The sequence below is a fragment of the Hyla sarda genome, chromosome 3 (assembly GCF_029499605.1).
Source record: "Hyla sarda isolate aHylSar1 chromosome 3, aHylSar1.hap1, whole genome shotgun sequence".
Taxonomy (NCBI): domain Eukaryota; kingdom Metazoa; phylum Chordata; class Amphibia; order Anura; family Hylidae; genus Hyla; species Hyla sarda.
The window spans coordinates 307378729-307398829 of NC_079191.1; the positions used below are offsets into that span (position 1 = coordinate 307378729).

Here is a 20101-nt window from a genome sequence, read left to right on the forward strand (position 1 = left end):
TTTTTTTTTGTAGGCACACACGAATCGTGTTCATGCACACCAAAAGCAGATGTGGTGTCCACTGTTGGTGGAAATACCTGATCACTTTGTAACACGAGGGCACCGTTATCCTATACACGGTCCAAGATTGGAGGCAGGTAGGCCTGACACGGGGAGTAATTGAACACATCGATGTCATGTTACGGATAATTGTCTTTACTGAGCTGGTACAGATGGTAATACACAAACAGCTGGCCTTGGTGTAAGAGTGCAGGATCCCTGTTGCCTTGCTGAGACTTGTGGTGCTTTCACTGGACAGAATTATACTGACTTGAGACTGAAGATTAAATCCTGGTTGCTAGGGTCTTGCCAAGGTACTGAAGACTGTTCCGCATAGGCATGAATTTCCTCCTTGTGAGTAATACTTGCAGGATGACCAGTTGAGAGATTAGATTTTAATGGGGTACTCTGCTGCTCAGCGTTTGGAACAAACTGTTCTGAACGCTGGAGCCAGCGCCAGGAGCTCGTGATGTCATTGCCACGCCCCCTCATGCCATCACGCCCTGCCCCCTCAATGAATGTCTATGGGAGGGGGCGTGACATCACGAGCTCCTGACACCAGCTCAATCGGTCAGAACAGTTTGTTCCAAATGCTGAGCAGCGGAGTACCCCTTTCAGTAGGACTCTCCTCAGAGCACACAACACACAGCACACCTGAACTAAGCTGTTGCTCAGGCGCCTCACTGGGGTGAAACCAACAGTGGACTGACTAACTCCTCCCTTGCACCTCACTATACAGGGGAGCATTTTGGGGTCTCATTGGCAGGCAGGGTCACATGGGGTTCACTGCTTACAATTAAAGGCACAGTAACAGAAAAATATATGTACATTCAAGAATAACAAAATTAATTTAGAAAAATATATTATCTGTTGTTATCATTCACACATAATTAATACAACTATAGCATTCTAGTGAGCCTAACACCTTGTGCTGCCAAGCTGCCAGAGACAGTCCAAAACCACGGGACAGCTTTTGGTGCTGGGATACCACAGATGGCTTAAAGGGGTACTCCGCTCCCCAGTGTCTGGAACATTGAGTTCCGAACCCTGGGTGCGGGCTTCCGTGTTCACGCCCGCCCCCTCATGACATCATGCCCTCCCCCTCGTGACATCATGCCCCGCCCCCTCAATGAAAGTCTATGGGAAGGGGGCGTGACGGCCGTCATGCCCCCTCCCATAGACTTGCATTGAGAGGGGGGGCGTGAAGTCACAGGGTGGAGCATGATGAGGGGGCGGGCGTGAACACGGAAGCAACAGTACATGGTGTCACCTCGCACAGCTTCTGGTCTGTTTATATTGTATAGTCCAGGGCGCTGGATATATTTTCAATTTGCAATTTGTAAAATTATATTATGCTTGTCTGAAATGAGGACAGATTTATATTGGTAAAATAGATCAAGCTGAATGTTCTTGTTGTTAGTTCTACGACTAGGATGCAGTAACCTGAATCTTTTTGGACTACTGTATACTTTTCTTCTTAACCGTTACTGTATAAGCAATTTTATTGAACATTTATTAAAGTTCAATGTTTTCAAATGCTATACGGACATGTGACAGGTTATTACAGTATATGGGGCCTTACATTGTGTCATATTGATGGAGTTATCCAGCATTAAAAAAAACTAAACCGAGCTGATTTCTTCAAAAAACTGCACCACATTTGTCTGTGGGTTGAATGTGGTTTTGCAGCTCAGTTCCATTGACATTAATGAAGCCAAGTTGTAATACCACATACAACCTGTAGACAGGTGTGGTACAGTTTTTAGAAGAAATTTTCCAATTTTTCTGTTGTTCAAAAGAAAATCAGTTTGGTTGGAGATTTCTGTTGCCAGCCATCATATTTTGTCTTGAACTAACACTAAATTGTGCTCTTTGTATGGTACTCAAGGAGTTGAGAATCTGACACACGGTGACAGGCCCTCATGTCACAGTGGCGTACACCTATTAAAGTTAGTCTGGTGACATTGATGTTTTTAAACCTTTTTTTTTGTAATAACTTTTAATAAACACATTAATAAAAGTGATGTTTAAGGGTGCGGTAATAATAAGGGTATTTTTGATCCCGGGAACAGGATTTATTGGTTAAAGTAATAATAAACTGACACTTCTTGTTCTGTACAGATTATTTTCCAGCCTTTTCCAGCTTATCATCACAGACAGGATTACAGTGAAAGATTATGCCAGGCCATTTACTATAGCTGATGGCCAAATCTTATTCTCCCCCTTCCTGTACAGTGACCGTTACATAGGCCATCGAGCTACAGCTGCAGTCCAAAGTTCATTGAGTTGCATGCATCCATGTGGACTGCAGCTGTCACTTAATAGATACAATCACTGGTGCTTCAAAAACATCTAGCTTTAATTAGAATTGCATGCGTGTATATATATATATCTACAGGTATATATATATATTTATTTATATATTTGGTCCATGTAAGAGTAAACAGACCATTTATAGATATTTTGTTTACAGATTTGTTCGTCTTTTTCTACTAAAGATTATTGAGTCCAAAATGATAATTTGCATGTGTGCAAAATTAATCAGAACACTGGGAGTCTCCTTTTTTCCTGTTTGTAAGCCATACACAGCAGAGGATGGATCATAAGAGTCATAAAGAGACTTTAACCACAAGACTGAAATAAATAAACATCAGCACTGTTTAACTCACTTGCAAAACAGAGGCCTGTTGATTCTGTAACTGGATGCAAACTATATTCCACACTTTTTGACCCTAAACAACTTCTACTTTTCATGACTTTAGAGGAGAGAAAAATAAAATAGGTTGTATTAGTCTTTCGTTTCTTCTAGTCATATTACAGAGATTATTTGAAGAAAGCCTGTCACTAGTTTTTTGCTGCCTAAACCATGGAAAGCATGAAACACTGATAGGTTCCCTTATTGTAATAATATATGATTCCGTCTGATCTGCTATGCCGTTGTAGAGGAGTCATATACAAAACTTCAGCTGTGAATGGAGCGTTGAATCATCAGGAAGGTTCTCTGGCCATGATTGACAGATCTCTTCCTATATGCAAATAGGACGTCCCTGATTTAGAGATGCCTTGATGTGATAACTGTGAGTCCTCAAAGGAAAGTAACACACACAGTGGCATATTGGGGAGGTTATAAAGAGGGGGATGGAGGTTAAACAAAAATCGGACTTTTAGAAAGTTTACTACTCTCCCTGAACACTGGAAACCACACCCCCTTCCCAGCAACGATTGCGGTGCTGTAAAGACTGCCCTGCCTGTTCTGACACTGCTGCTATTGGAGAGAACACTTAATAATTACGGAAGTAGTGGGACAGACAGCGCAAGCAGAATACAGTGCAGAAGACTTGCAAACAATAAAACTGAATACAGTATGGTTAAATCTAGCAACTCACAGCTGATGTTTTCTCGGAGTGGTGTTGATCAATTTACCTTCTATTTCTATCAGACCCAGACAGCCATGAAAACTTCCCATGGCCATGACTTGCCTTGCAGAGTTTGAAGCCCAGGGGTATTTGGCTCTTCACTTTTTCAGAACCTTCACTACTTATTCCCTACCTATTTCTCCCATCTTTCCACCCCTTTAATACTACTATACTTCTGGTTTCCTTATTACTGTTCCTGCTGTTATCCCTGGTGCCCTCATAACTAGTTACCCCCACAAAAATATTGCCACACACATAGTGTCACAGATAATAGTGCCTCACTTTGTGCACCACTCGGTAATAATGCCTCTTTTTGTGTCCGACATAGAAAATGTGTCTGCTTTGGTGCAGTAATAGTGTCCCCTTACTGCCCCTACACAGTGAAAGGGCCCTCACACAATTTAAGGGCCCCCTTAGTTCCCCACACACAGATTAAGGGCCACATTTGTTTTTCCACATAGCAAATGTTCCACTAAAAAACTAAAAACTTACTGATTCACACTCCCATTATGAGTAGAGAAATTTAGGCTACAGGCCTCTTTGGTCCAGTGGCCAGTGATATAGAAGAATATAGAGAGTTTCAATAATGTCATTGCTTTGTGCTGATGTGCATTGAATCTTGTAAGATGCAGATACACTATATGAAGCAAAAATATTAGAACACCTACACCTTTCACTTACAGGAGCAAGTGAGACAAAATACAAGAAGTTTAGGTGGACAAGCAGGGCCCTGTGCACTGAGGCTTTGTGACACGCTCCTGGCTCACACAGCCGAATGACCAACAAGCCAGGAGCCTGCACAGAACCCTGATTGTCCCGCCCACACGTTGTGTGTTTTCTCTCCACATAGAGGCACACAGGCATTAACTGCAAGGACAATACAGCATTTTTTCACCCAAAAATATGCACATTTTTTAACCAATGTATATTAAAAAAATATACATGTAATGTTATTATCTACATTATATAAAAAGCTTTTGCAAATGACAGGTACTCTATAACAAGGTAAACAGCATTTAAAGCAGGATCTCTCACTATTAAAGTGGTACTCCACCCTAGACATTTTATCCCTATCAAAAGGATTAGGCATTCTAAACCGTATGTTTAGAACTTTGGGTTCCTACGATGGGGATCGTGACGTCACGCCACTCCCCTTCCATTCATGTGGTGGCGGATGTCTAGGGGTAGAGTACCCCTTTAACCTGCATATTCAGGTTAATGTGGATGATCTTGCTGTCATATTCTCTTTAAAGAGTACCTGTCAACAAATAAACTTTTTTAATCTAACTCGGGCTATGTTCCCTATCTACTCCTAACACTCCTTCCAGCCTTTAAAAAAATTTCAGAGCTTTCAAAAGCTCTGTATCTTACCTTTATTCTTGCTCACATAGTGTAATTTCCCAGCAGGAGAATGTGGGTGTTTCATTGGGCTTCATTGATGTAATGCCTGCTGGGGGACCACTTCCTACCTCACATTGTTGCAGTGCTGTGATGAATAGAAGACCTCAAGCTCTATTCATCTTTCAGTGAAGCTCTGTGCAGCTTTCAGTGAGGCCCTGTGCAGCTGTCATTCTAGCTCAGTGCAGCCAGAAAAACTTCATGAGTTTGGTCTCTTGCCTGGCCCGGAGGAGACACAACTCACTGTATTAATTGTGGCAGGGAACAGAACAGAGCCACCTAGTGGCTGTTTTTTCTATTACATTTTAAACATATTTATGTTGATAATTTTAAAAGCAAGTAATTGGGAAAGTGGCTGTTAATTACATAAGGAAAACTATATTAAAAGTTTTATTTGGTGACAGGTACTCTTTAACCCCATAAGGACCCAGGACGTACGGGGACGTCCCCGCACCCTGGGCTTTAAGTACCCAGGACGTCCCCGTACGTCCTGGCGTTTTCCGGTCCCTGCCACGCGCTGGGCAGAGATCGGAACGGCATGTCTGCTGATATTCTTCAGCAGGCATGCTGTGCAAATGCCAAGGGGGGTCCCGGGACCCCCGCATGTCGGCGATCGCCGGAGATCGCTTGCGAAATCACGCAAGCGATCTTCGGCGATTCGGGTCATTCGGGTCACTTGTGACCCGATGACCTGGAAATAAATGGTGATCGGCGGTGTACAGTACACCGCCTATCACCTGCCGTTGCTGGGGAGCGGTGACAATACTGTCACTGCCCCAGCAACGTTGCTATTGGCTGGCGATCGTCCAGCCAATAGCAGAGCGGCAGAGGAGGGGTTAACGATCCCTTCCCGCTGCTGCACCTGCTCTCTTCGTTCAGTCAGCAGGTGCAGCAGTGAGAAGAAGGCGTGGATCATCCCCCAGAGCTCCAGAGCCCCCTCAGGAGCCTTAGAATAGGGACAGCGGATTGCAGGGACAGGTAGGAGTAAATAAGTAAAAAAAAGTGGAATAAAAGTTTAAAAAAAGTTTTAAAAAAACTCCCGGACCCCCTAATAGGTCCCCAAGGGTCCTATTAGGGTCTGATCCCTGACCCCGGGTCCTATTAGGGGTTCAGGGAGCTGCGTGTGCCATCCCCTTTTTTTTTTTTATAAAAAAAAAAAATCCCCCCCTGACCCCCTAATAGGTCCCCCAGGGTCCTATTATGGTCTGATCCCTTACCCCGGGTCCTATTAGGGGTTCAGGGAGCTGCGTGCGCCACCCCCTTTTTTTTTGGCAGCAGCTTTTTTCTATTACTGTTATTACACTTTTTACTCCAAGCACCACACATTACATACTTCCCTCATACTCATCTTCCGCCAGTATATTCCCTCAAAGCGGGCGCGGAATGGCGTGAAGCTCTATAAACTCTGCGAGAGTACCTCCGGGTACACTTGCAGGTTTAGAGTATATGAGGGACGGGATTCCCGTATTGAACCCCCAGATTGCTCCCCCACTCTGGGTGTTAGCGGGAAACTCGTTTGGGAAGTTGTGCACCCATTGCTGGATAAGGGTTTCCACGTGTATGTGGATAACTTTTATACCAGCATCCCTCTGTTCAAATGCCTTTTCGCCAGATCCACGTCCGCTTGTGGGACCGTGCAGAAGAACCAGAGAGGCCTCCCTAAATTTTGTTAAGACGCCTATCCCCAAGGGTGAGTCCCGTACCCTGACCCATGATAACCTGTTGTTGGTGAAGTATAAGGATAAGAGGGATGTCCTTATGCTCACCACTATTCATGGGAACGGCAGCACCCCTGTCCCTGTGCGAGGTACCGTGGGACCGGTCCTCAAGCCCGATTGTATTCTGGACTACAATCGGTATATGGGGGGAGTTGATCTCTCAGATCAAGTCCTTAAGCCATATAACGCCATGCGGAAAACACGTGTATGCTACAAAATAGTTGCGGTCTACTTGGTACAGGTTGCCATGTACAACGCTTTTGTACTATCCCAGTATGCTGGCAACACAGGGATATTCCTCCAGTACCAAGAAGAAGTCCTAAGGTTCCTGATCTTTGCTGACCGGGAAAGATCAGGCCGGACTTCCCAAGGGTCTGGAGTTATAGGCGCCAGGATCGTCCCAGGCCAACACTTTCCAGGTGAGGTCCCCCACAGTGGAAAGAAGGGGCGATCCCAGAAAAAATGCAGTGTGTGTTACAGGAAGGGGATGAGGAAAGATACCAGGTATCAGTGTGACACTTGCCCAGATAATCCGGGCCTCTGCATAGGCTTCTTCAGGGAGTATCACACTTCCATGGAGCACTAAATTTTCCCTTTCATTAGAATTTTCCATAATTTAACCAATGTACCAAGTCCAGAGTACATTCCAAAATATAACCCCCATAAATCACTAAATTGCCCAAAAAAACCTTAAAAAAAAAAAAAAAAAAACCTGATAAGACCTCTGGGGGTGTTTTTTAAAAAATGGGTCATAGGTCACTCAGTCACTATCATCGGGGACTTTTTTATGTTGCCTCAAATGCGCAGTGCACACTCTCCACCTGAGCGGGTGCGCATTGAGGCAACAGGTTAGGGACGGCCACACACATCACATTCCCAGAATGATGACTCGGAGCATAGGGTTTGGGGTGGGCATATTTTTTTAAGTTTTGGCTATGCTCTGGGTCATCATTCTGGGAACATATCCTGTTTTATTATTTTATGATTTGTAGTTTTCTGGCCCACTGTACCCCATATTATGGGCCTCTGTATTTGGGGGAAAACACACATTTTAGTGGAAAAAAAAATACATTTTTACATATGCAAAAGTCGTGAAACCCCTGTGGGGTATTAAGGCTCACTTAATTCCTTGTTACGTTCCTCAAGGGGTCTAGTTTCCAAAATGGTATGCCATGTTTTTTTTTTTTTTTTGCTGTTCTGGCACCATAGGGGCTTCCTAAATGCGACATGCCCCACTAGCAAAATTTGCTCTCAAAAAGCCAAATATGACTCATTTTCTTCTGAGCATTGTACTTCGCCCGTAGTGCACTTCAGGTCAACTTATGGGGTACCTCCATACTGTTACGCCGAGCGCTCCGGGTCCCCGCTCCTCCCCGGAGCGCTCGCTTCACTCCCCCCGCTGCAGCGCTCCGGTCACGTCCTCTGACCCGGGGCGCTGCGATTCCGCTGCCAGCCGGGATGCGATTCGCGATGCGGGTAGCGCCCGCTCGCGATGCGCACCCCGGCTCCCCTACCTGACTCGCTCTCCGTCTGTTCTGTCCCGGCGCGCGCGGCCCCGCTCCCTAGGGCGCGCGCGCGCCGGGTCTCTGCGATTTAAAGGGCCACTGCGCCGCTGATTGGCGCAGTGGTTCCAATTAGTGTGTTCACCTGTGCACTTCCCTATATCACCTCACTTCCCCTGCACTCCCTTGCCGGATCTTGTTGCCATTGTGCCAGTGAAAGCGTTCCTTGTGTGTTCCTAGCCTGTGTTCCAGACCTTCTGCCGTTGCCCCTGACTACGACCCTTGCTGCCTGCCCCGACCTTCTGCTACGTCCGACCTTGCTTCTGCCTACTCCCTTGTACCGCGCCTATCTTCAGCAGCCAGAGAGGTGAGCCGTTGCTAGTGGATACGACCTGGTCACTACCGCCGCAGCAAGACCATCCCGCTTTGCGGCGGGCTCTGGTGAAAACCAGTAGTGGCTTAGAACCGGTCCACTAGCACGGTCCACGCCAATCCCTCTCTGGCACAGAGGATCCACTACCTGCCAGCCGGCATCGTGACAGTAGATCCGGCCATGGATCCCGCTGAAGTTCCTCTGCCAGTTGTCGCTGACCTCACCACGGTGGTCGCCCAGCAGTCACAACAGATAGCGCAACAAGGCCAACAGCTGTCTCAACTGACCGTTATGCTACAACAGTTACTACCACAGCTTCAGCAGTCATCTCCTCCGCCAGCTCCTGCACCTCCTCCGCAGCGAGTGGCCGCTCCTGGGATACGCTTATCCTTGCCGGATAAATTTGATGGGGACTCTAAGTTTTGCCGTGGCTTTCTTTCCCAATGTTCCCTGCATCTGGAGATGATGTCGGACCTGTTTCCCACTGAAAGGTCTAAGGTGGCTTTCGTAGTCAGCCTTCTGTCCGGAAAAGCCCTGTCATGGGCCACACCGCTCTGGGACCGCAATGACCCCGTCACTGCCTCTGTACACTCCTTCTTCTCGGAAATCCGAAGTGTCTTTGAGGAACCTGCCCGAGCCTCTTCTGCTGAGACTGCCCTGTTGAACCTGGTCCAGGGTAATTCTTCCGTTGGCGAGTATGCCGTACAATTCCGTACTCTTGCTTCAGAATTGTCCTGGAATAATGAGGCCCTCTGCGCGACCTTCAAAAAAGGCCTATCCAGCAACATTAAAGATGTTCTGGCCGCACGAGAAATTCCTGCTAATCTACATGAACTTATTCACCTGGCCACTCGCATTGACATGCGTTTTTCCGAAAGGCGTCAGGAACTCCGCCAAGATATGGACTCTGTTCGCACGAGGCGTTTCTTCTCCTCGGCTCCTCTCTCCTCTGGTCCCCTGCAATCTGTTCCTGTGCCTCCCGCCGTGGAGGCTATGCAGGTCGACCGGTCTCGCCTGACACCTCAAGAGAGGACACGACGCCGTATGGAGAACCTCTGCCTGTACTGTGCTAGTACCGAACACTTCCTGAGGGATTGTCCTATCCGTCCTCCCCGCCTGGAAAGACGTACGCTGACTCCGCACAAAGGTGAGACAGTCCTTGATGTCTACTCTGCTTCTCCACGTCTTACTGTGCCTGTGCGGATGTCTGCCTCTGCCTTCTCCTTCTCTACAGTGGCCTTCTTGGACTCTGGATCTGCAGGAAATTTTATTTTGGCCTCTCTCGTCAACAGGTTCAACATCCCCGTGACCAGTCTCGCCAGACCCCTCTACATCAATTGTGTAAATAATGAAAGATTGGACTGTACCATACGTTTCCGCACGGAGCCCCTTCTTATGAGCATCGGATCTCATCATGAGAGGATTGAACTTTTGGTCCTCCCCAATTGCACCTCGGAAATTCTCCTTGGACTTCCCTGGCTTCAACTTCATTCCCCAACCCTGGATTGGTCCACTGGGGAGATCAAGAGTTGGGGGTCCTCTTGTTCCAAGAACTGTCTAAAACCGGTTCCCAGTAACCCTTGCCGTAACTCTGTGGTTCCTCCAGTAACCGGTCTCCCTAAGGCCTATATGGACTTCGCGGATGTTTTCTGCAAAAAACAAGCTGAGACTCTACCTCCTCACAGGCCTTATGATTGCCCTATCGACCTCCTCCCGGGCACTACTCCACCCCGGGGCAGAATTTATCCTCTCTCTGCCCCAGAGACTCTTGCCATGTCCGAATACGTCCAGGAGAATCTTAAAAAGGGCTTTATCCGTAAATCCTCCTCTCCTGCCGGAGCCGGATTTTTCTTTGTGTCCAAAAAAGATGGCTCCCTACGTCCTTGCATTGACTACCGCGGTCTTAATAAAATCACGGTTAAGAACCGCTACCCCTTACCCCTCATCTCTGAACTCTTTGATCGCCTCCAAGGTGCCCACATCTTTACTAAATTGGACTTAAGAGGCGCCTATAACCTCATCCGCATCAGAGAGGGGGACGAGTGGAAAACGGCATTTAACACCAGAGATGGACACTTTGAGTATCTGGTCATGCCCTTTGGCCTGTGCAACGCCCCTGCCGTCTTCCAAGACTTTGTCAATGAAATTTTTCATGATCTGTTATACTCTTGTGTTGTTGTATATCTGGACGATATCCTAATTTTTTCTGCCAATCTAGAAGAACACCGCCAGCATGTCCGTATGGTTCTTCAGAGACTTCGTGACAACCAACTCTATGCCAAAATTGAGAAATGTCTGTTTGAATGCCAATCTCTTCCTTTTCTAGGATATTTGGTCTCTGGCCAGGGACTACAGATGGATCCAGACAAACTTTCTGCCGTCTTAGATTGGCCACGCCCCTCCGGACTCCGTGCTATCCAACGCTTTTTGGGGTTCGCCAATTATTACAGGCAATTCATTCCACATTTTTCTACCATTGTGGCTCCTATCGTGGCTTTAACCAAAAAAAATGCTGATCCCAAGTCCTGGCCTCCTCAAGCAGAAGACGCCTTTAAACGACTCAAGTCTGCCTTTTCTTCGGCTCCCGTCCTCTCCAGACCTGACCCTTCCAAACCCTTCCTATTGGAGGTTGATGCCTCCTCAGTGGGAGCTGGAGCTGTTCTTCTACAAAAAAATTCTTCCGGGCATGCTGTCACTTGTGGTTTTTTCTCTAGGACCTTCTCTCCAGCGGAGAGGAACTACTCCATCGGGGATCGAGAGCTTCTAGCCATTAAATTAGCACTTGAGGAATGGAGGCATCTGTTGGAGGGATCAAGTTCTCCTGTTATTATCTACACCGACCACAAGAACCTCTCCTACCTCCAGTCTGCCCAACGGCTGAATCCTCGCCAGGCCCGGTGGTCTCTGTTCTTTGCCCGATTTAATTTTGAGATTCACTTTCGTCCTGCCGATAAGAACATTAGGGCCGATGCTCTCTCTCGTTCCTCGGATGCCTCAGAAGTTGAACTCTCTCCGCAACACATCATTCCACCTGACTGCCTGATCTCCACTTCTCCTGCCTCCATCAGGCAAACTCCTCCAGGAAAGACCTTTGTTTCTCCTCGCCAACGCCTCGGAATCCTCAAATGGGGTCACTCCTCCCATCTCGCGGGTCATGCGGGTATCAAGAAATCTGTGCAACTCATCTCCCGCTTCTATTGGTGGCCGACTCTGGAGACGGATGTTGTGGACTTTGTGCGAGCCTGCACTATCTGTGCCCGGGATAAGACTCCTCGCCAGAAGCCCGCTGGTTTTCTTCATCCTCTGCCTGTCCCCGAACAGCCTTGGTCTCTGATTGGTATGGATTTTATTACTGATTTACCCCCTTCCCGTGGCAACACTGTTATTTGGGTGGTCGTTGATCGATTCTCCAAAATGGCACATTTCATCCCTCTTCCTGGTCTTCCTTCTGCGCCTCAGTTGGCTAAACAATTTTTTGTACACATTTTTCGTCTTCACGGGTTGCCTACGCAGATTGTCTCGGATAGAGGCGTCCAATTCGTGTCTAAATTCTGGAGGGCTCTCTGTAAACAACTCAAGATTAAATTAAATTTTTCTTCTGCATATCATCCCCAGTCCAATGGACAAGTAGAAAGAATTAACCAGATCTTGGGTGATTATTTGCGACATTTTGTTTCCTCCCGCCAGGATGACTGGGCAGATCTCCTCCCATGGGCCGAATTCTCGTATAACTTCAGGGTCTCTGAGTCTTCCTCCAAATCCCCATTTTTCGTGGTGTATGGCCGTCACCCTCTTCCCCCCCTCCCTACTCCCTTGCCCTCTGGTCTGCCCGCTGTGGATGAAATTTCTCGTGACCTTTCCATCATATGGAGAGAGACCCAAAATTCTCTCTTACAGGCTTCATCACGCATGAAGAAGTTCGCGGATAAGAAAAGAAGAGCCCCTCCCGTTTTTTCCCCTGGAGACAAGGTATGGCTCTCCGCTAAATATGTCCGCTTCCGTGTCCCTAGCTACAAGTTGGGACCACGCTATCTTGGTCCTTTCAAAATTTTGTGTCAAATTAATCCTGTCTCTTATAAACTTCTTCTTCCTCCTTCTCTTCGTATCCCTAATGCCTTTCACGTCTCTCTTCTCAAACCACTCATCCTCAACCGTTTTTCTCCCAAATCTGTTCCTCCCACTCCTGTTTCCGGCTCCTCGGACATCTTCTCGGTCAAAGAAATCTTAGCTGCCAAAAAGGTCAGAGGGAAAATTTTTTTTTTAGTGGACTGGGAGGGTTGTGGTCCTGAAGAGAGGTCCTGGGAACCTGAGGACAACATCCTAGACAAAAGTCTGCTCCTCAGGTTCTCAGGCTCTAAGAAGAGGGGGAGACCCAAGGGGGGGGGTACTGTTACGCCGAGCGCTCCGGGTCCCCGCTCCTCCCCGGAGCGCTCGCTTCACTCCCCCCGCTGCAGCGCTCCGGTCACGTCCTCTGACCCGGGGCGCTGCGATTCCGCTGCCAGCCGGGATGCGATTCGCGATGCGGGTAGCGCCCGCTCGCGATGCGCACCCCGGCTCCCCTACCTGACTCGCTCTCCGTCTGTTCTGTCCCGGCGCGCGCGGCCCCGCTCCCTAGGGCGCGCGCGCGCCGGGTCTCTGCGATTTAAAGGGCCACTGCGCCGCTGATTGGCGCAGTGGTTCCAATTAGTGTGTTCACCTGTGCACTTCCCTATATCACCTCACTTCCCCTGCACTCCCTTGCCGGATCTTGTTGCCATTGTGCCAGTGAAAGCGTTCCTTGTGTGTTCCTAGCCTGTGTTCCAGACCTTCTGCCGTTGCCCCTGACTACGACCCTTGCTGCCTGCCCCGACCTTCTGCTACGTCCGACCTTGCTTCTGCCTACTCCCTTGTACCGCGCCTATCTTCAGCAGCCAGAGAGGTGAGCCGTTGCTAGTGGATACGACCTGGTCACTACCGCCGCAGCAAGACCATCCCGCTTTGCGGCGGGCTCTGGTGAAAACCAGTAGTGGCTTAGAACCGGTCCACTAGCACGGTCCACGCCAATCCCTCTCTGGCACAGAGGATCCACTACCTGCCAGCCGGCATCGTGACACATACTCAGAAGAGATGGGGTTACAAATTTTGGTGGGTATTTTCTGCTATTAACCCTTGCAAAAATGTGAAATTTGGGGGGAAACAAATTTTTTTTTTTACATATGCAAAAGTCGTGAAACACCCTTGGGGTATTAAGGCTCACTTAATTCCTTGTTACGTTCCCCGAGGGGTCTAGTTTCCAAAATGGTACGGCATCTTTTTTTTTTTTTGCTGTTCTGGCACCATAGGGGCTTCCTAAATGCAACATGCCCCCCAAAAACCATTTCAGAAAAACGTACTCTCCAAAATCCCCTTGTCGTTCCTTCGCTTCTGAGCCCTCTACTGGGCCCGCCGAACAATTTACATAGACATATAATGTATGTGCTTAAGGCTACAAATACAAGTATAAATTTTCTCCTTTTACCCCTTGTAAAAATTCAAAAATTGGGTCTACAAGAACATACGAGTGTAAAAAATGAACATTGTGAATTTTCTCCTTCACTTTGCTGCTATTCCTGTGAAACACCTAAAGGGTTAAAACGCTGACTGAATGTCATTTTAAATACTTTGGGGGGTGCAGTTTTTATAATGGGGTCATTTGTGGGGTATTTCTAAGATGAAGACCCTTCAAATCAACTTCAAACCTGAACTGGTCCCTGAAAAATTGTGAGTTTGGAAATTTTGTGAAAAATTGGAAAATTGCTGCTGAACTTTGAAGCCCTCTGGTGTCTTCCAAAAGTAAAAACACATCAATTTTATGATGCAAACATAAAGTAGACATATTGTATATGTGAATAAAATTTTTTTTATTTGGAATATCCATTTTCCTTAAAAGCAGAGAGCTTCAAAGTTAGAAAAATGCAAAATTTTCAAATTTTTCATCAAATTTTGGGATTTTTCACCAAGGAAGGATGCAAATTACTAAAAAATGTTACCACTATGTTAAAGTAGAATATGTCACGAAAAAACATTCTCGGAATCAGAATGATAACTAAAAGCATCCCAGAGTTATTAATGTTTAAAATGACAGTGGTCAGATGTGCAAAAAATGGCCAGGTCCTAAGGTGTAAAATGGCTGGGTCCTTAAGGGGTTAAGAGAGCACATTAAGAGATGTAAAGAAGAGTGGCCAAAAATGTAGCTGAGAAGAAGAAATTGGGGCTCAGGGTCGTGAATATTGAAACAATGGTATTTTATTGATATTAAAATGAAACTGTGCTTGGTGTCCTGTGACTCACAGGGCCCTTGTGGGTCAGCAGGAACACAGGATGGCATACAATATGATACAATTATATTAAATAAGGTGGCAAAAAAAAGTAATAAAAAATCCTTTTAAAATGGTAAAAATGAAAAAATTATAATACAAAATAATAATAATAAAAATAGGTAAAAATGAGACCACACACTTATAAAATGAGTCTGACCTGGATGTGGTGATACAGTAAATTGAGTTATATCTCTGTTGTATTTCAGTAGTAACTCTTTAAAACTTTACCCATATGCTGGTATTAATCCAGGTATAAAGATTAAAGAGTCTGTGGCTCCCCAATCCGGGGATATGAGATACAGCACTGGCTCCGTTTAGGTAATAGTTTGTATCTGCACTGTGAGAGAATGTATCTATTGTATCAGTAGGTATATCATACTTTGCGATGTGTGCTGGTTGTAGTCCACGTCTCGGCTCTCTGGTCAGCGAGAGTGCTGCTGGAGACTCTCCATCTCTCAGGTTCGCAGCGCGGATGATGGTGGGCTCCGGTTAGATGGGTTGCAGCGCTTCTCCTGTATTCGGTAGTAGCAGATACCAGCAGTGTCCTTGTGTCAGGATGGCCTGAAACACAGCACAAGGGCAACCTCCACTAATTCTAATATTAGGATACAGCACAATATCGGACTTATCTGCCCAAATATACCGGCATTAACAAACCTGTCAATCAGCCCAAGACAGTATGCGCCATCCTGACATGAGGACGCTGCCGGTATCTGCTACTGCCAAATACAGGAGAAGCGCTGCAGCCCCTCTAACTGGAGCCCACGATCATCCGTCTCCAGCAGCGCTCTCTCTGCCCAGAGAGCCGGGACGTGGCCTACAACAAGCACACATCGCAAGGTATGATATACCTACCGATACAATAGATACATTGTATCACAGTGCAGATACAGACTATTACCTAAACGGAGTCAGTGGTGTCAGCCGTAGACTCTTTAATCTTTATAACTGGATTAATACCAGCATATGGGGCAGAGTTTTAAAGAGTTACTACTGAAATAGAACAGAGATACAACTCAATTTACTGTATCACCACATCTAGGTCGGACTCATTTTATAAGTGTGTGGTCTCATTTTTAACTATTTTTATTATTATTTTGTATTATCATTTTTACCATTTTAAAAGGACTTTTTTTTATTACATTTTTTGCCACCTTACTTAATATAATTGTATCATATTGTATGCCATCCTGTGTTCCTGCTGACCCACAATGGCCCTGTGAGTCACAGGACACCAAGCACATTTTCATTTTAATATAAAAAAAAATCCATTGTTTCAATATTCACAACCCTGAGCCCCAATTTCTTCTTCTTATTTAGCATTTTAGCACCGTGGGTATAGGTGTTATTTGGGCAGCTCGGGTCTATAGGTTGCTAGTTTGACAAGAGCCTCTCCAATACTTCTTTCAAAAATGTAGTTGTTCTATTTCTCCTGATTACAGATATTACTTTTTGGGAAAAGAAAAAACTATGTGGTGTTGTTGTAGTTTTTTTTGTTGTTGTTGTCACCAGAGTTTGTTTGTTTATTTGTTTATAGAACACACAATTGTTATTTGGGCTCTGATACATAAAGAGACAGAATTAAAGAAGGGTGGACTATTTTTCCCCTATGACTGTAATTAGCTTGGCCCAAGCTCCCCTACCTTTAAAGGGGTATTCCAGGAAAAAAACATTTTTTTTTATATATATCAACTGGCTTCAGAAAGTTAAACAAATTTGAAAATTACTATTAAAAAATCTTAATCCTTTCAGTACTTATGAGCTTCTTAAGTTAAGGTTGTTCTTTTCTGTCTAAGTAATCTCTGATGACACGTGTATCGGGAAACGCCCAGTTTAGAAGAGGTTTGCTATGGGGATTTGCTTCCAAACTGGGCGTTTCCCGAGACACGTGTGATCAGAGAATACTTAGGCAGAAAAGAACAACCTTAACTTCAGAAGCTCATAAGTACTGAAAGGATTAAGATTTTTTAATAGAAGTAATTTACAAATCTGTTTAACTTTCTGGAGCCAGTTAATATATAAAAAAAAGTTTTTTCCTGGATAACCCTTTAACTACAAGCTAAGGAAAATGCAGGTATAGAGCTTTAGAAACATCATGCTACATCACAGTTAACTTTCAAATATTTTAATATAGAAAGATTACAATCATGTAGCCTGCCAAACACAAGCAAAAAACGGCACACTTTAGATTTGACTGTTTGCACCTATATGTTAGCTGAAAGCATGTGACAGAGTGTAAGACATTAAAAGTCTCTGACTGCTATGAAATCTATCTGTTTACCTGGACTGAAATATATACATGAGACTCTAAGTATTAAAAAGGCAATATTTCTAAAATGAATGTTACTTTTATTATTTTGCGCAGCATCATCTTGTGATCAGGAGCACCAATCTGCACTAGAAGAAGCCAGACAACCAAAGAATGACAATGTATTTATTCCTGAGTGTGCAGTCGGAGGGTTGTACAAGCCTATACAATGTCACCCATCCACAGGATACTGCTGGTGTGTCCTTGTGGACACTGGACGTCCCATACCTGGCACATCGACAAGGTAAACTATTGGTTATAATTTCAGAAACATCCATAGCATGTCTATGGGCCTTCTTCCTTTATGGCATCAGATTTTCTTTATAATGTTTCAAATAAGTTTTGACTAGAAATCCTTTATAAAAATAGTAGGAAATGATGGCAAAGTACAGATGTTAAAAAAAATGTGATCGAGGCTGAACATCATATTTTTTTAATCCCATGCACCACCTTTTTCTTATGCATACAAATCAATTTTACTTGCTAAAAATTTATTTTTCTCAAGTTCATAGGCATCAGCATCAGGCAGTATCTGCAGCTCATATTCAGTACAGATGCACAAACCCTTAAAGGGGTACTCCGCCCCTAGACATCTTATCCCCTATCCAAAGGATAGGGGATAAGATGTCAGATCACCGGGGTCCCGCTCCTGGGGATCCCGGGGATCGCTGCTGAAGCACCCCGCTATCATTACTGCGCAGAGCGCAATACAGGGGCCGGAGCATCGTTACGTCACAGCTCCGCCCCTCGTGACATCACGGACCGCCCCCGTCAATACAAGTCTATGGGAGGGGGCGTGGCGGTCATCACGCCCCCTGCCATAGACTTGCATTAAGGGGACAGGCCGTGATGTCATGAGGGACGGAGCCATGACATCACGCTGCTCCGGCCCCTGTATCGCCCGTGATTACGCACAGAGCGAACTCGCTCTGTGCAGTAATGATGGCGGGGTGCCGCAGCGCCGATCCCCGGGGTCCCCAGCAGCGGGACCGCGGCGATCAAACATCTTATCCCCTATCCTTTGGATAGGGGCTAGGATGCCAGGGGCAGAGTACCCCTTTAACTGCTGACTAGAAAATAAAAATTAATATTTTTAATTAGTATAAAATAGGCAAATTTAATTAAGCTCTCAAATTGTCAGGAGCAACTACAACAGTATATCCTAAAAAGTACAACCTCTCAGCAAGATCATATGCAATATATTGTAGTGTGCAATGCAATGTGCTATTAATGTAACATAGTAACAGGGGGGTATTTATCAATTTTGCCTGTTAACAGTTTATTTTTACCCTTTTTTTTTCACTTTGGTTTTCGTGGATATGCACCAAATTTATCATTTGGTGCAAGTTGTTAGTAATTTTGGCTCAAATGTTGAAATCAGCTGTTCACAGCGTCTTTTACACAGAACTTACCGCCACAGAGGACGCGTATTTTACCCTGTAGAGCAGCCATTTCGGAGTCCCTCCTGCAGTATATCAGCAAGCGACATGAGTTATTTTCTTTTGTGGGGTTTATAGTCACCATGTGAAATGGATTTTATTTTCAACTTGGGTATTTTTTTTGTTTTTTTGTTACTTTAGTGCAGTGGTCTCAAACCTGCGGACCTCCAGATGTTGCAAAACTACAATTCCCAGCATGCCCGGACAACCGTTGGCTGTCCGGGCATGCTGGGAGTTGTAGTTTTGCAACATCTGGAGGTCCTTAGGTTGGAGACCACTGCTTTAGTGCTTACCTTTCCTGAACCTGTGTGGCCATGTCCAATGCTGGCTCAACGGAGAGTGAAGATCCCTCAGAGACAACTATGTCGCAGGATAGTATTGCGCAGCCCTGGAGGTGTCGCTGCTTTCACAAAAAAAAAAATGTATGTATTTTTACGCCTTTACATTTTCTGACATTGCTAAGTGTGTTTTCCATGTGCAAAATTTCTTGGCGGGGATTTGCGCCAAAAAAACGGGATTTGCACCAAAATTGCGCCAAAGATCGATTGGCGCAAATGATGAATTACTGACTGAAGTTAAAATCACACACAGGACCGTGTGATTTTGAGAAAGTTGTAAAAATGACAATGGAGAAGATGCGCCAAACTTTGGCGCAAAAAGACACTGCGCCAGAGTATTGCGCCAAAGTTACGTAAAAAAACCCACATAAATCCTTTGATAAATGCCCCCCATAGTTCATGAGGTTGAAAAAAGACCAGAGTCCATCAAGTTCAACCTATATCCCTAATGAGTCCCTATTGAGTTGATCCAGAGGAAGGCAAAAAACCCTCGTACTAGAGGTAAAAATTCCTTCCCGACTCCAAATATGGCAATCATCTAGAATCCGTAACTTGTAATGTTATTCTCCTAAAATGCATCCAGACCCCTTTTAAATTCTTTTACCGAGTTAACCATGGCCAGAATTCCACAGTCCAGTCTCACTGCTGTTACAGATGTAGAAACCTTCTTTCCTCCTGACGTAGAGGATGCCCCCTTGTTGTGGATACAGTCCTGGTTATAAATAGATCATGGGAGAGATCTCTGTAAGGTCCCCTGATATATTTATACATAGTTATTAGGTCTCCCCTAAGCCTTCTTACATGGCTTGGAGGGGGCGTAGCATGACATCACATCACCAGTCCCGGAAACCCAGAGGTTTCCGAAACTGGAGATTCAGCACCCGCATAGAATGCGGATGCTGCAGAGAGATCGCGGGGGGTCTCAGCAGCAGGCCCCCCCGCGATCGTCCAAATGATAGGGGATAAAATGTTTTTGCTCGGAATACCCCTTTAAAGGGGTACTCCGGTGATAAACTTTTTTTTTTAAATCAACTGGTGCCAGAAAGTTAAACAAATTTGTAAATTACTTCTATTAAAAAAATCTTAATCCTTCCTGTACTTATTAGCTGCTGAATACTACAGTGGAAATTATTTTCCGTTTGAAACACAGAACTGTCTGCTGACATCATGAGCACAGTGCTCTCTGCTGACATCTCTGTCCATTTTAGGAACTGTCCAGAGTAAAAGGAAAT

The 20101-nt window shown here is 45.5% G+C and overlaps 1 protein-coding gene across 2 annotated transcripts in view; it reads left to right on the top strand.

The window, feature by feature from the left end:
* The window catches only part of SMOC2 (SPARC related modular calcium binding 2), a 308253-nt gene that overhangs the window by 176204 nt on the left and 111948 nt on the right, over nt 1-20101 (top strand). For both annotated transcript variants that reach the window (XM_056567010.1, XM_056567011.1), the window contains one exon: nt 17150-17336. In XM_056567010.1, coding sequence (XP_056422985.1) covers nt 17150-17336 — 187 coding nt within the window. The remainder of the gene's footprint in view (nt 1-17149; nt 17337-20101) is intronic.